This window comes from Cheilinus undulatus, linkage group 9 (assembly GCF_018320785.1).
Source record: "Cheilinus undulatus linkage group 9, ASM1832078v1, whole genome shotgun sequence".
Taxonomy (NCBI): domain Eukaryota; kingdom Metazoa; phylum Chordata; class Actinopteri; order Labriformes; family Labridae; genus Cheilinus; species Cheilinus undulatus.
In genome coordinates this window covers 31,282,728-31,297,964 of record NC_054873.1, presented here as the reverse complement: position 1 = coordinate 31,297,964, position 15,237 = coordinate 31,282,728, and the positions used below count along the sequence as shown (strand labels likewise).

At 42.4% G+C, this 15,237-nt stretch overlaps 2 protein-coding genes across 2 annotated transcripts; one reads left to right on the top strand and one right to left on the bottom strand.

Moving 5' to 3' along the window:
• Nucleotides 1-459: 459 nt before the first annotated feature.
• On the top strand, nucleotides 460-2,058 carry rag2 (recombination activating gene 2). The gene has a single exon (XM_041796229.1). The coding sequence runs from the start codon at nucleotides 460-462 to the stop codon at nucleotides 2,056-2,058; it is 1,599 nt and encodes a 532-aa protein (XP_041652163.1).
• A 3,989-nt stretch (nucleotides 2,059-6,047) lies between these two features.
• Nucleotides 6,048-12,145, bottom strand: rag1 (recombination activating 1). The gene is made up of 3 exons (XM_041796301.1): nucleotides 11,811-12,145; nucleotides 8,622-9,748; nucleotides 6,048-7,795 (listed from the first exon to the last, which is right to left on the bottom strand). Exons 1-3 carry the CDS (start codon nucleotides 12,143-12,145, stop codon nucleotides 6,048-6,050), a joined length of 3,210 nt encoding a protein of 1,069 aa, XP_041652235.1.
• Between the last annotated feature and the right edge of the window lie 3,092 nt (nucleotides 12,146-15,237).

Below are 15,237 nucleotides of genomic sequence, written 5' to 3'. Positions count from 1 at the left end.
AAGGGATGGAGATGTTTCCTTCAAAATAAAGCATATTGTAAATTCTTTTAGTCATTTTTTTCCCGGCATATGTATACAACCCACTGAAAATGGCTTTGCGACCCACTTTTGGGTCCTGACCCACCAGTTGAGAAGCTTGATTTTGGATTCGCAGGGTGAGGACACATTTGATGAGGATGTTTTCCTTGTTTTATGTCACTCCTCTGTGATGATCACTGTTATCCATTTATTAAAGCATGAGCTGTTATTATATTTGTACTGGTAGCAACATGTCAACCATCTTTGATCAGCCTAAAAATACAAGCTGAATGTTATTATGAGCGTACTCAACACGTGGCCCTCCAGGTGTCCCTTTCATAAACAGGAAGTCAAAATTTAAACCTCCAAATGAAAACAGCCACCAGCTGACTGACATATTGTGTTTGTGTTTTTGTTTTGACGCAGGCACTAGCTGGAAAAATGACTCTAAAGCCATTAACTCCAGTGAACTGTGCAGGCCTCCTGCAGCCTGGCTGCTCTTTGCTACATCTGGATGGAGAACTCCTCCTCTTTGGCCAGAAAGGTTGGCCCAAGCGCTCCTGCCCCACAGGTGTCTTTGGGGTTCGCCTTAAAAATGGCGAAATGAAGCTGAGGGCCATCTCCTTCTCCAACGACTCCTGCTACCTTCCACCGCTGCGCTGTCCAGCCGTTTGCCGCCTCGACCCCTATGATGGGCTCCCAGAGGGTTACCTCATCCATGGAGGCCGTACGCCAAATAATGAGATCTCCTCCAGCTTGTACATGCTCACCACTGATAGCCGCGGATGCAATCGTAAGCTGACCATACGCTGCAAAGAGAGAGAGCTGGTGGGAGAAGTGCCAGGTGCAAGGTATGGACACACGATGAGCATGGTTCAAAGCCACGGAAAGACGGCGTGCGTGCTGTTCGGTGGTAGATCCTACGTGCCGGCCGGAGAGCGGACCACGGAGAGCTGGAACAGCGTCGTGGACTGTCCTCCTCAGGTGTTTCTATTCGACTTAGAGTTTGGCTGCTCCTCCGCTCATACTCTACCAGAGATCGGCGATGGACAGTCTTTTCATTTGGCCTTTTCAAGAGAAGACTGTGTCTACCTCCTCGGGGGTCACTCCATCACGTCAGACTCCCGTCCCCCTCGACTCTTCCGCCTGCGTGTTGAGCTGCTGCAGGGCAGCCCTTTGCTCTCCTGTGAGACTCTGCACACTGGTATATCCATCTCTAGTGCCATAATCACCCGCACAGGCCCCTCTCACAGATATATCATCCTAGGTGGGTATAGGTCAGACTCTCAGAAGAGGTTGGAGTGCAGCACTGTGGTTCTGGATGAGAAAGGGATTCAGTTAGAGCCTTTAGAGACACTTAAGTGGACCCAAGATATCATCCATAGTCGCACTTGGTTTGGAGGCAGTGCAGGGGAAGGACGCGTCCTAATTGCTGTACCTACAGAGGGAAGGCCAACACAGCCAAATATGCATTACATGTATCATGTGAGCTTCCAGACTGAGAGAGACGGTAAGGAGGAAGAAGGATTGCAGAGCTGCAGCCAGGAGTCCACAGACCATGACAACTCAACTCCTTTGGAAGACTCAGAAGAGCTCTACTTTGGTCGAGAGCCACATGAGCTGGAGAGCAGTGACGGGGAAGAAGACACCTACAATGAGGACGATGAAGAGGACGAATCCCAAACAGGCTACTGGATCAAATGTAGCCTGGACTGTCACTTGGATCCCAACACGTGGGAGCCGTTCTACTCCACAGAGCTCCACCGGCCGGCTATGATCTTCTGCTCCAGAGGGGAGGGTGGACACTGGGTCCATGCTCAGTGCATGGAGCTGTCAGAGACCCTGTTGCTCAGGCTGTCACAGGGCAGTAAGAAGTACTTCTGTCTAGACCATGGAGGCTTGCCTTACCAGGAAATGACCCCACCACGACAGGTGATGCCTCTGAAGCGGACCCCCCTGAAGGTTAAGGACAGGAAGACTCCTCCAACAATCAAAATGTCCCCTGCTAAGAAAAGCTTTTTCAAGAGGCTGTTTGACTGAATCAAGCCAACATTTTTTTACTTTTACATGATAACATTTGAGAGAGAGCTATTAGAAATGTGTTATTTGTGTCTTTATTGTGGAAAAAGAGCAAAATGAAGGATCAAAAATCAAGCTGTAGAGATCTACATCTTTTTTGAAACTTTTATGAAGAAAATATGAAATAAAATTGCATCAATCATTACAAAATAGTGTTTGTATATTGCCTTTTTATATAGTTGTTGTTATTGATTGATCAAAAATAAACTGTCATTTATTTTGATATCGCTGAAAGTGAGCACATATTCATTCATTTTATTTTACTTTTTTCCTTCAGTGACAAGTGAATTGCAGTTGTTTTTCTCCAGATTTCAACTCATTTGTTTTGTTATCCAAGAATAATAAAGGTGGTTTTCCCCCTTTAAAACAAGTTATACAAGAAATAAACTGGTTTACAGCCTGGTTCAAAAAACCAAACATGTCTCATTAGCTAATGTCTTCATGTCCTCTCACTGTACAGGGGGTGCTTTTTTTTTTTTTTGTCCCACAATCGTTTAGATAATATTCGGGAAAAACCTCACTGCACACTGATTGGCATGTCTCATGTGATTGACAGGTAGTCTGACAGGTACACGCTACCTCCAGAAGGGCGGCTTTAATGCTAGCTGAGCTGACAGGAAGTCAAGCTCAGTGGGCGGGCTCTTGTCTGCCGTTAGGTTGATCCAAAGTTCGATTGAGACAGCAATTTCAATATGGAGCCCGCCATGGATTGGCTTCAAAAGCTGTTCGAGTCCACCTGTTGTAAGCAGACAGCTGACATCACAAAGGCTTTGTCCAATTCTTTCTACAGTCTATGCTCCTAGCTCAGTGGTTCCCAACCTTTTTTTCCATTGAGCCCCTCCCTTCACATATCTAAGAAGAGCTGCACGCCCCCCAAGACCCACTTGGAAAAAGTGACATATCAAAAATTCACATAAATTTGAATTGTTTTCGTCCTTTAAAGCTAAATACGATAGCTCAAACCACAAGGGTTAATGGCAGAATACCTCGGTGAGCCTGGGTTTTATCATGATTTTAGGTAGTTTGAGTGAACCTAATTTTTACATCCTCAGAGCATCCCCCCCGAAATCTCCGGCGCACCCCCAAGGGGGTCCCGGACCCCAGGTGGGGAACCAAGGTCCTAAGTTATCCCTGATGCGGTGGTGTTACAACTCTGCCAACCACACCTGGTCTCCCCTACGTATTTGGACAAAAATATCCTTTCTGATACTCTAGGGATAAACTCAAGGAAAAATATTAAAAGGGAGAAACTATAAACAGTACAGGGCATCAATAAATAATAATAAAACATACTGCACAGAATGTTTTTACATACCTGCTGTCCTTTTCCTTTTATCTTAATTAGCATATTTATATTGTTCATTCTTATTGGTGTTCTATTGTATTTTTACCACCTTCTTTCTCTTTTGTTGTGTTGATGCAATGCCAGATTTTCTCCTTTGAGTATAAATAAAGTTATTATTTTATGTTATCTTACAGCAACCATACAATAAGATTAGATTATGTATGCTTTATATCTCCTGTCCTAATATTTTCATATTTTGTGTAACAAAACTTCATTCCATCAATTTCCAAAGTTAAATTAAGGACTTAAACTAACACTTCTTAATACTGGCTTCCCTGGCTGAGTTGTTTTGACATTAAATTAAGGGGAGGTGGTAAATTACATCTAACATGTTAATTTCTTTTCAGTTAGCACTAAAATGAAATCAAGTGATGAAAATGCAGCCTGAATGAGCAATCAAAATGTCTTTATTGTTTATTTTTGAAAGGCTGTCACAATCATTGTATATAACAGAGAGATTTATTAGCGACTCACAATTGTGTTTCCTGTTTGTGTATTCATTAGTCTGTGACAGTTCATTATATTTTCATTATTATTGTTGTATTTTGTAGACCTGAGTGTTCAAGGACTGAATGTTCCTGGGGTTTTTTTATTGTAATGCAATAATAGAACAGGTCTCAACATTAATTGTTGAATAAAAACACAGAGCAAGATTAAGTCAGATACTTCATTTATTGTTTGTTCAAAACAAAGATAAAAGAAGAAACGTATCTTTCCTTTAAAACAATTGTAAGTTTAGAAAACTTTCAATCCATTGCAGTTAAACTCTGCAAGAGAAATAAATCACCTCTGGAAGTTTCCTGCAGGCCCAGTAAACACTTCGTAAGGTAACAAAAAATGAGGGAAAACATGGTGAGAAGTGGAATGCTGTGATTCATCCATCATCCATTACATTGGATATGCAATTCATTATGGTAGAACACAAATCTGTGACAAGTTGTGATGTAATGGACTCCAAAACACGGTGTTATTGTAGGACTATGACAACTACGGAATGAAATGTGAATATTTCACAGCTGTCATGTGGTTAAACTTACGACATCAAACATTCAATCAAATAAGAAGACAAAATTGCCTGTCACAATGCAAAATTGTGAGGGCAGAAAGAGAAAAATAATCAATCAATCAAACAAATAAAGTTGCCAAGAAATCAGTTTACATGAGGTCTTTGGAGCTCCCACCCATTCCTCTTCTCTGTCAGCCGAACCAATGAAGAAATATCAGCAGGAGAGAAAGAGCCAGGTTATAAACAGGACTTTAGAAAAATCCCTGCCTCCGTGAGAGTCCACCGGGTATTACGCTCTGTAATGGACCCTACTGTATTTTATGATATCAACAAAAAAGGTCAGTATATGCTTCATTTTATGTGAAGAAGTGGAATAAGTATCATCTATTCCACTGTGCAAAAACTAAAAGAGATAAAATTGGTTCAAAGTGACCTGGCATCCATTCTGGCCCTCAGGGATCCTAAGATAAAGCACTAAAGTAATCTTTTTCAGAGGGCACTCATGAAACAAAGAACATTTGGGTCTCTGTGATTGCATTTTGCCTTGGCTCAAAATGATATATTAATACAGTGGCCACAAATGTGGTCTTTTTAACACAATTTCCCTCCATGAGTTACACCTCTTTCATCTGTTTCCATAAATATCCCCACTATAAAAATTCATAAATGTGTCATACCCTTGCAATACAATAAACTGTGCCATATTTCAGACGGTGCAGATATAAAAAGAAGCCCCCTGCTAAGAGGAGGACAAAAGACTCACAGAGAGTGTGTTATTTCTATCATCCTCTCCTGCCTCATCTGTAATGTTGTAAGTGAGAGTTGACAAGCAAAAGCAAGGTAAGTGTAAATGTGAGGCACATTTAAGCAACAATTCAGAGTACAAGTAAACATTAAAAGCAACATTAGCACCCGTTTAAAACCTTGTCGTGAGAAAACAGCTTCCAATTTACTTTCCAATTATTTTATGTCTTGCCTCCAGCCAGACGCTGGCCCCCTTTTTCTGTTATTTTTATTTTAATCAATGTTTAAAGAAAGAAAATAAAGATTGTTGAAACAAGCAAGTAAAATGCCGTACAACAATAATGAGATGACTGCAGCTCTTGCAGTGAATTGTCAATCTTGTGAATTGTCAAGTTATCAAGAGGACCTGGCATCAGGCCTCGATGTTGGGCAATTTAAGCTCATCTGTTGCAGACCTCTACAGTGGGGTGACCTCAGCTGTGGAGCAAGAAGTGACGGACATTACCCAAGCAGGAGCCAGAATGTCATACTGAATGACGCATATTTTAAGCTCGCTGTTGAAGGTTTCGATAAGTGGCTATTTTTCACAACAACAGAATTTTACGAATAGAGGTTGAAAATTTACTGAGGGGGACAATTTTCAATTTAACACATTAAAAAACTATGGAAAAACCTAAAGAGGGTTAGGGTTAGGGTAAGGAGAAGGGGGAGGGGGATGATATTGAAAATAAAATGCAACAAACTAAGAAACACCCAAACAAGGTTACGTGTGTACTCTATGGTCAAGGTTGCCCCATTGTAGAGGTCTGGTAAGCCCAAAAGGCCCCACCATAGAAGTCTGCAGCCAAATACCTCTCAAAAATCATTCATTTCCATTGATAAGTACTCATCATCATAGCCGTCTACTGAATTGAGGGTCTCCTGCAGAGCTTGGGCAGAGTTTTTGTGAGCTTCCATGAACTTTTGCAGGTACTTGGAAGTGTAGAGCCAGTGATGTTTCAGCACGTCCTCCAGCTCAAACACCTTTGCCTGGCGTGCATTCATCCTACGGAAACGTCTGAATAGTTTATTAGCTGATTCATTCCCCTCACTAGCCCAAGCCCCGATGGATCCATCTCTCTCTATGATTTCAGGCACATGAGCCAGAGTCTTGTGCAGGTAGTTGGTAATCTTTCCATTGTACCTGTATTTGAAGGTGGTGGAGAGGAGATCAGCAAAGCGCTGGGAGTTGAAGCTGTAGCGGCAGAGCTGATCTGGGCACTCTTTGGCTGGGCAGGTGGCACGCCAGACAGGCTTCATCTGGAGATAGAGCCTCATGAGGTCCCTCAGGGCCTCCCGCCTTTCCTCTAAGGGCACCAACTCACACACCACCTCCACAGCCTCCATGGTCATTAGCCTGCGGGCATAGTTCCCATTCATCCTCATTACCGGTTTGAGCTTCATCTTCTTCCTCAGCTGTTTGTCAAGGGCTGCCCTCCAGCTGCGCCGTTCCTCCCGGGTAGGGTTGACCTTTTGGTGCACCTCCCCGATCTCATCCTGGAAGATTTTGTAGAACTCAGTGGCATTGCCAATGTCACAGTGTAAAGCGTCAAGCGTCGGCTGAGTCTCCATGAATGGCTTCGCTGAGACCCCTTTGACCCTTTCTCGAAGCTCATCTGCGGACTCAGAAAAGGGGTTAGTCCTCCATATTTCGTAACGTTCAAGGTTCTCTTCATGACTACGTGTGATGGAGTGCAGCACCATGTTTTGAGAGGCCTCAGCTCGACTGGAGTCACAAAGAGTGCAGACGTAGGTTGACCCTGAAGCCTCGAGGCCCTCCATCTCACGCACCATCTTTTCGTCATACCCCGTCCCTCTGAAGTGAAAGCGGAATGAGCGAGGCAGCCCACCGATGGAGAGGATGAGCCTGCTTGCTTTCATTGCCTTACGCTCTGCAATGACCGGGCTCAGGACTGCTGTGAGCATCTCATGGTCTGATTCATCCACAAACGTCAGGCAAAGGGGTTTACAGGACAGCTCTGAATTTGGCTTTGGCTCTGTGAAAATGGTGACCTCTTTGTCCCGGTCATCTGCCAGGACGGAGACTGACATAATGGTGAAAGAGAAACGCACAGCCTTCTCTGGAACAACTGGTCCTGCGCCGTGCTTTTCGCTGACATCGCCCATGCCGTCACAGGATTCTTTGATCATGACACTGAAGCCTGAAGTGCAAGCGCTGTCTTCCAGCCCGCTCTCTCTCAGCCCCTCCACGATGTCCTCCTCCAGATCCTTTAAGGCTGACACCAGCGCCACATCATAGCGAAACCGCCGAGTGATGGTGTCAGCTAGGGAGTCATCCACAGAGGAGGCCCATCCAGAAAGTCCATTAATAATGCCGACATTGCAAGATGCAGACACATTCTTGAGAGCCGGCTGCCATTCAAACTGGTGGAATCCAGGGAGAAGCTCTTTTTCTGTTGCTCGCAGGGTGTGCAGGGGCTTAAAGATCTGGCGGCCACTTGTGGCTTTGACAGTCCTGTACATCTTGTGATACTGGCTGCAGCTCAGGAAAGTGTTGACCCGGATGGCCAAGCACACTGCAGGATGCAACCCAAAGCCTCTGCCTGCAGAGAGAGAGAGAGAGAGAGAGAGAGAGAGAGAGAAAGAGAGAGAAATAAGATGAGAGAAAGTTTCAAAGAGACACAGAAAGAAGCAAAATTTCAAAGACAGGGGTGAGAAGAAAAGGATCGTGACTTGAAGAGAATTATTTAGCACCAAACTGTGGAAGCCCATTTTGAGTGCTTTGAAAAGAAGTGTCGTATCTAAAATTTCCTCATTTGATATCCTGAATTTGGTGTCATTTATACTCTGCCACAGAGAGAATCACAAATTTAACACCCAAATGCGAATGTATCATTGTCAAAAGCCCACAAGCCCATGATTAGCAAATCCAATATTTCCTAATTTCCAAATGTTATAAGGGGACAGAGGGTGAATCAGCGAAGCCAGAAAAAGTGATGTATTGGCTGCAGATGAAAACAGACACCAGCTGGTTTCTATTCCCCAGAGAGGACGGTGGTGCTGTCTGTGTAATTTGCAGATACAAGAGCTGCTGATGTTGTTTTGATTCTAACAGCCCCTTCACAAGAGTTGTTATTGTGCATTAAAGGGAGTGTGAGACTGAGGGGCTGACAGACAGGCAGAGCCAGAGTGGGAGAGAATGAGGGAGGGGTTGGGCGTATAACAGCGGTCAATACACAGAGATGGACAATAATGAAATGCTTTTCAATCCGATTCACAGAAAAGTTTCTTTGGCTGAACAGATTTTTATTTATGAGCTGGGCTCATCCTTGAAGTAAGGCTGAAATAATGAATAAAAGCAATCACCCTTTCATTTATGATCCTTTTTCTAAGAATAACGTTTAATAAAGCTGTATATAAAACTCTTGCCTTGCATCATGGCCTCTAGCTCATCTGCTTGCCGGTGTTCGTTCAGTGATCTCAGTGCAAGCAAGAAGAGTGTCTGACACACCGACTTCAGGTCACCGCCTTCCTCTTTGTCCGCAAACTCCTTCACCTGGTTCTTCAGCTCTTTCAGCCTATGCTTCTGGGCACGACGGGTTAGCAAGAGCAAGTGCTGACGGGGGCGCCCCCCTTTGTTGGTCAGCAGGTAGTTGTCAAGCTCTGAAGACTGCTGACTTGCATCCTGCTCATCCAGTTCATGGCTGAGACAATGAGCTTTAAATGAGTCCAGGCTTACTTGTTTGCCACAGTCACTGTTAGGGCAGAGCAGAGGCAGTGAAAGAAGGGCTGATACGAAGGATTTGGCAGGAGTTTTGAGGTCATCGGGGGCACAGGGCAAGTTGCAGGCTGGGCAATGAGGTCCCAGAATGTAGTGATACTTAAAGATACAGCTCCGGCAGAAGAGGTGCCTACAGGGGGACTGGACAGGATCGGCGAGCAGGTGGTCGCACACTGCGCAGGTGAAAGAAGAGAGGAAGTCTGCAGGGAGATTCTCAGAGATCTGCTTGGTGCTGAGGTGCTCTTTCTGACAGTGGGTGATGTGCCTCACCCATTGCTCTCTCTGTATGCTCGGTTTCCTCCAACCCCTCGGAGCAGGCCCCTGATGACCGAACGGTCTTAAAACCCTCCTCTCGCTGATAGCAATAATGTCGCCATGATCCCACCTTGTTCTTTTTGCAAGGTTCAGGGTTCTGCGAATGGCTCTGCATCTCTTCCTCCCGGTGCGCTGGAGTGAAGGTTTCCTGGGGAAGCAAAGGTGGCAGTGGGAAGAGTGAGGTTTCCAATCTGGGACCCTCGTTCTGGAGAAGCTGCAGACACCCCCTCCCCGTATGGCCACCATCCAGCAGCGATGGCAGAAAGACTGAGGGTGGGCAGATTCTGTGTCCTCTGACACATCCACTTTGAAGACTTTGAGTATGACCTCCGGCCAGCTGGTCAACTTTGAGCCCATTTTACGCAGAGTGCCTCTGCTCACCATATCCAGAATACCGTGAACATCATGAACCGGTCCTTTGACTTTACTTAAGGTCATTCCACAGAGACGGCACAGGCACCTGTAAGAGAGGAAAGTGTGTCAATTCTTGAAACCAAATTCACTTCACTGATTATAGTTGTTTTAGTAGTAACCTGCTGAAATCTGAGCTTTTGGTTGCGGCACATTTTAGTTTCTCTCTCTGATTTGGGATGAGTAGGACCTGATAAGTTTAAAAGCTCAGCCTTGTCTTTAAACAGAAATTAGTTGTTTTTTTTTTCCAGAAATGGAAAAATCTTCAGGGGTCTTCAATCAGTAAGAATGGTATCAGTCACTGGGGGAGGTATACCTTTCTTATTTTGAAAATGAAAAATGATTTATTAAAGCCAAGCATTCACAAAATTTCAACCAAAAGTTCTTAATTTCTTAGAATTTTTTCTTTCCACAAATAAAATTTCAAGCTTATTCTCCTTAAATTTCATAACCAATTGCCCCAAAAATAGAAAATTTCCCAAATTTCCATGAAAATACCTAAAAATTTCAAAGCAAATCCCCCCAAAAGCCAAATCATATTCACAAAATTACAAATATATTGAAGTGCTTAAAAATTTCTGAACAAGTTCCCACAGAATGCTAAAAAAATGCAAATATCCCCCAAAAATTCTATGGAACTCTCTGAATTTCTAGGAAAAAATCTTTACATCTCATCTCAATCTCAGAGTAGTAATAGTTCTCCCAAATTTCTTCAAATATTTCCAAAATTTTTCAGTGGATTTTTATAATGTAGCCTAAAATTCCAACAGAAATTTACCAAAAATATCCATTTAAACTCCTGAAAAATGTCTTGCAAATTTCCTTCAATTTCACAGCACATTCCACCTGAATTTCAGAACTTAATCCCAAAAATGTAGCTCCTGACATTTCCATTAATCCCCCTGTCCCCCAGGCTGGCCCACAGAACTAGCTAAATCCTTAAAAAGCCCAGTGAATTAGCCCTCCTCAGCTGTGATTTATTGAGGATGTAGAGTAAGTGCATGTGTGCATTGGTGCTGGTGTCCTGGCTAACAGTCACTTTATTTTGGACCTGAAAAGTGTGACAAACTATTACTGCATTTCGATAAAACCATTCATTTGTGCTACTTTTTAACCTGTTTCACCACTTTCCAAACAATCTTGGCTACTGTTAACCCATTTTTGCTTCTTTTCACCCATTTTTGCCACTTTTATTACATTTGTGTCACTTTTTACCACTGTTAACCCAAGTAGCTTTTTGGCACTACTTTTTCACACTACAGTATATATCCATTTCTGCTCCTTCTTGCCCTTTTTGCCACTTTAAAACCATTTTTGTAGCTTTTCAACCAAATTTCCCCACTTTTTTTGCCACTTTTTACCACTTTTCACCTGACAGCTATTTAAATATTTTCCATTAAATTTATCTCAGTTTCTTCCACTATTTTTCTGGCATCCTGACTTTTGTGCAACTCATGGCTTAGCTCAGAAGTCTGACATTACTCTCCAAATCATTGAGTTCAGTGTGCCCATCCACACTGTTAACATTACCATTAAAAAAGAAACTCTGTTTTAAGAAAATGTGCCTGTGTTATTAAAAGGCCTATTTTGTACTACAGCATAAATAGATAACATTTATTTTTTGTTGCTTTGATCAGAGTGGTTATTGAAAATAAAATGTGTTTTTCACAGCTTAACTTTAGAGTGGACCATGATTTTGCTGACCCCCATGGGCCCCCAATTTAGTTCTCCCCTTTCTCCCCCGTATAGATGGCCTTGCCAACCCCAAAATTCTCAAACAAATTCCCAAAATTTTCCCAAATTTCCAAATTTTCATGAAAATACATAAAAGTTTCTAAACAAATTCCTCCAAAAAGTCCATTCAACTTCACATACCTTCTCCTCAAAATTCAAATGAAACTCACCAAACTAAATGAACATATAATTTTTTTAAATTTCCTTGAAATTACTGAAAGAGTTACTGCACATTCTCCCAAAATTTCAAGCAAACTACCTCAGTTGAAATGGACATGGACAATAATCTTGAAAACATAGGGCAAAGGGCCCTTCTTGTGGTAAAGCCAAACTGTAATATCCTCATATGGACGTAGATGGATTAGACATTTGATTACCTGAGATGGCTCATATGGGCGTCCATTTCCTGGAGCTTCATATCAACCCTCTGGCCCGGCCCTTCCACATTTTCCTTGCTTTTTCCACCTAGGCACATTTTCATGATGCTCTCTGGACCCGCATCTTTATCTGGCTCTATATTTGGAGCTGCAGGAGGTGAGATCCCTAACAAGACTCCCTTCTCAGGTTGGGTCACAGCGGGGAGAGGGGCCTTCTCCATGGACCTCACTCGAAACAGTTTGAACTTCCACTGAGAATACGCGGAGTGGGGATGGTGGAGCTCAGCCGGCACAGAGCATCTGGGGTCATCTGTCTCCAGGCTCTCCTCGGCCATGATGAGATTCAGACCTTAGACCCTGGAAAGAAGAGGAGAGATTGGTATGAGGCCTCGGAAAACCATGAAAATAATGTCTGCTGTCCATGTGAGGCCTATTACTGGATAAAGAGAGAAGATTTGATGGTTCAAACGCTCAGACATCCCTGGTGTCTCGTCAGAGTTGAGCCTATGACACAATCTAACAGCTTTACTCGATTCCTGTCGAATTTATACACCAGGTACACTGAAATCCCACTGAAAAGGGAGTAGAAATCCCTGAACCAAAGTGCTATATTATATCATAAGTGGCATTTAGATCTAGTGTAAAATGCATGAGACAAGTGCTGCTGGGATCGATACAGCACCAAAAAAAATCTTCATTTCTCTCATCTCCAATCCCATCGCTCAGGGAGACGTTGTGACTTTTTTCCTTTGACACAGCGAGTTTGCTAAATGGGCAACCTTATCCCTGTGAGGCTGTCAATCATTTATATTAGTCATTTTCTTGGCTGGAGACAGAATTGGAGCCCCCGGGAGCCTTCGACTGGCATTTTAAATGTGGAGGGAAAAAAACTGGAGACATGGGGAACTTATTTCATAATGCATGGGTATTGACCAACCAAGAAAGGAAAAAGAAAACAAAAAAAAACATCATATTGAATAAAGATCCAAGAGAATTATTCCTAACAGAAACCAGTTAAATCTAAAAACCATATTTCAGCAGCCAAGTGCTGTTATGATATGGCACAGGTAAGATCAATGATACAGCTGCTGTGACAGACCTTATTTCATCTCCTACTGTTCTATCTGGGCTCCATTACCAGCTCACACAATAAAGCAAACAATCTTACCATTACACACATAGTCCACACACTCCAGGATCCTCCATCTATCCATCTTTGAGCATCCTTCTACATTTCCCTGCCCGAAGCCTTGAATCTGGCAGTCTCCTTCATTTCCCAGCCCTCAGCGTTCTTCACAGACTAAACTCTCCTTTAAGACAAACAGCTGAGCCTGCCTGCATGTGTGTCAGCTGGGCTCTTACCTTGTTTTTCAGTCTCAGCTGGCGTCAAATCCCCCGGGGAGGTCTCTCTGCATGGGAGCACAAGGGAAGCCCTGAAGCCAGGCCTTTTCACACAGCATATACAGTAAATGTTTGAGTTTGTCGCAGCGTGGAGCATCTGTTACCAGGAGTTGTGGCTCCATACAGTGGGATTGCTCCTGTCTGTCTCCTTGTGTCTTGTATTTATACCCTTTGGTGGGATCCCAACAGTCAACTCCTGACACCTGATACATGCAGCTGATTTTAACAAAAAAAAAAAACAAGGTCAACCCCAAAGCACAGATGTAAACAGTTATGCACGTACAGAATCCAACAGCAGTAACCCAAACAAAAAAAAACACTTTCTACCAACCACAGTGATCCTCAGCCGGAGACACTTTAATGTCACTTTATCTAAGCTTATGTAACTGCAGCCTGAGCTCATCCAGGTGGTCTCTATCTGATTACTGTTCAACTTACTCCAAAGACAACTGCTGAGCATTCATGTGTCCTGAAAAATAACTTAAGCTGCCAAACATCACTAAGAATTTACATTTAGAACATATTTTACAAGATTAAAGTTTAAAGCATTTATATGAAAATTAATTATGAAAAATCTGCATCAAAACAGACTCGAGTCTGTCTAAGAGCCTTTTTCCAAAGTTGATTATTGGTTCATTTTCAGAGTTGTTACCTCACCACCTTGTCGTGAAACCTCTGATGTATTTGCTGTTTTTTCCCATGTTAAGAAAAGTTTTCTGACATAAATCTGCCATATGGTTACCTAAATGTTTCAGTAATTATAAACAAGGCCGCCCATATAAGGGGATAAAGATGAGATCTTTCCAGGGCCCCGGCCAACTGGGGTCTCATGGAGGTCAGGAAAATCGTGGTCCATTGCAAAGTTAAGCTGTGATACCCATGTTTTATTTTTAATCTGAACAACCTCACCTATCAGAGCGACAGACAATAATTTTATTCATTTATGCCGCAGTACAATACAGCCATTTTCAAGATGTAAGCCCCTTTTCTTAACAGAATGGCCCTTTGAGGTAATAATGACAATGTGGATGGGCACAATAAACTAAACCATTTGGAAAGTAATGTCAGACAGGATGCCAGAGAATAGAGTAGAAGAAACTGAGACAATTTTAGTGGAAAATAGTTCAATAATTGACAAATGAAACAAAACTGGGTAAAAAGTTGCACTAAAAAGGTTTGAAAAGTGGCAGAAATGGGTTAACTATGGCATTAAGTCTTGAAAATGGGTTAAAAGTTGGCAAAAATGGGTTGAAAGTGTCAGAAATAAGTGAAAAAGAGCATACAACATGGTGAAAAATAATTAAAAGTGGCAAAAAAAAAATTGGCAGAACATTTTCAAAGGTTGCAAAAATGTTGTAAAAATGGGTAAGAAGTGGCAGTATAGGTGTAAAGTGGTAAAAAAAACAACAAAAAAAAAGGGGTAAATATAAAAGGTGGTTAAATTGGCTTAAAAGTTCTAGAAGTGTGCAGAAAGGTGTTAAAAGTTGCAAGAAAAAGTTGTGAAAATCAATCATAGAAGGCTAATCGGGCAGCAAAAGTGGTGAAAAGGTTAAGAAGTGTCACGATTACACAGTTTCAACATCAGACCCAATGATAGCGAGACATTTTTCAGCTCCAAAATGTAAAATATAAAATAAATGCTTTTTTTCTCTAGAGTGCTCATCTGACAAACGCTCTGCAGGCATTTAAAAAAACACAACAGAAATCCTCAGTATTGTTGCTCATCTTTTTACTTGCTTTTTAAGGTCACATACAGTCATCAGTATTAGTTTCAGTCTGTTACATAATGAGCTAAAATCTCTTCACAGGAGCTTTGAGAAGGGATTAGAACGATGATAAACTGTGGCCTGTAGCTCCAGCTATGCTAAAGTCGACACTAAACCCAGAGCAACTCATTAAGTTGTCACTTAAGTTGTGTCATTGTTTGGTCACAGCAGTGAGATATGAAGTTCATCTCATCACAGCATCCAAACTAACTATAATATTTTCACAGATATGATGTTTTTACTTCATTCAAATGATAAGT

What these genes read in the sequence shown, in the direction of transcription:
- rag2 (XM_041796229.1), top strand. Translation starts at nt 460, where the DNA reads ATGACTCTAAAGCCATTAACTCCAGTGAACTGTGCAGGCCTCCTGCAG.
- rag1 (XM_041796301.1), bottom strand. Translation starts at nt 12,145, where the DNA reads ATGGCCGAGGAGAGCCTGGAGACAGATGACCCCAGATGCTCTGTGCCG. An exon ending in GCCCATATGAGCCATCTCAG is followed by an intron (nt 9,749 to 11,810) that starts GTAATCAAATGT and finishes CCTCTCTTACAG; the next exon opens with GTGCCTGTGCCGTCTCTGTG. An exon ending in GCTAGAGGCCATGATGCAAG is followed by an intron (nt 7,796 to 8,621) that starts GCAAGAGTTTTA and finishes CTCTCTCTGCAG; the next exon opens with GCAGAGGCTTTGGGTTGCAT.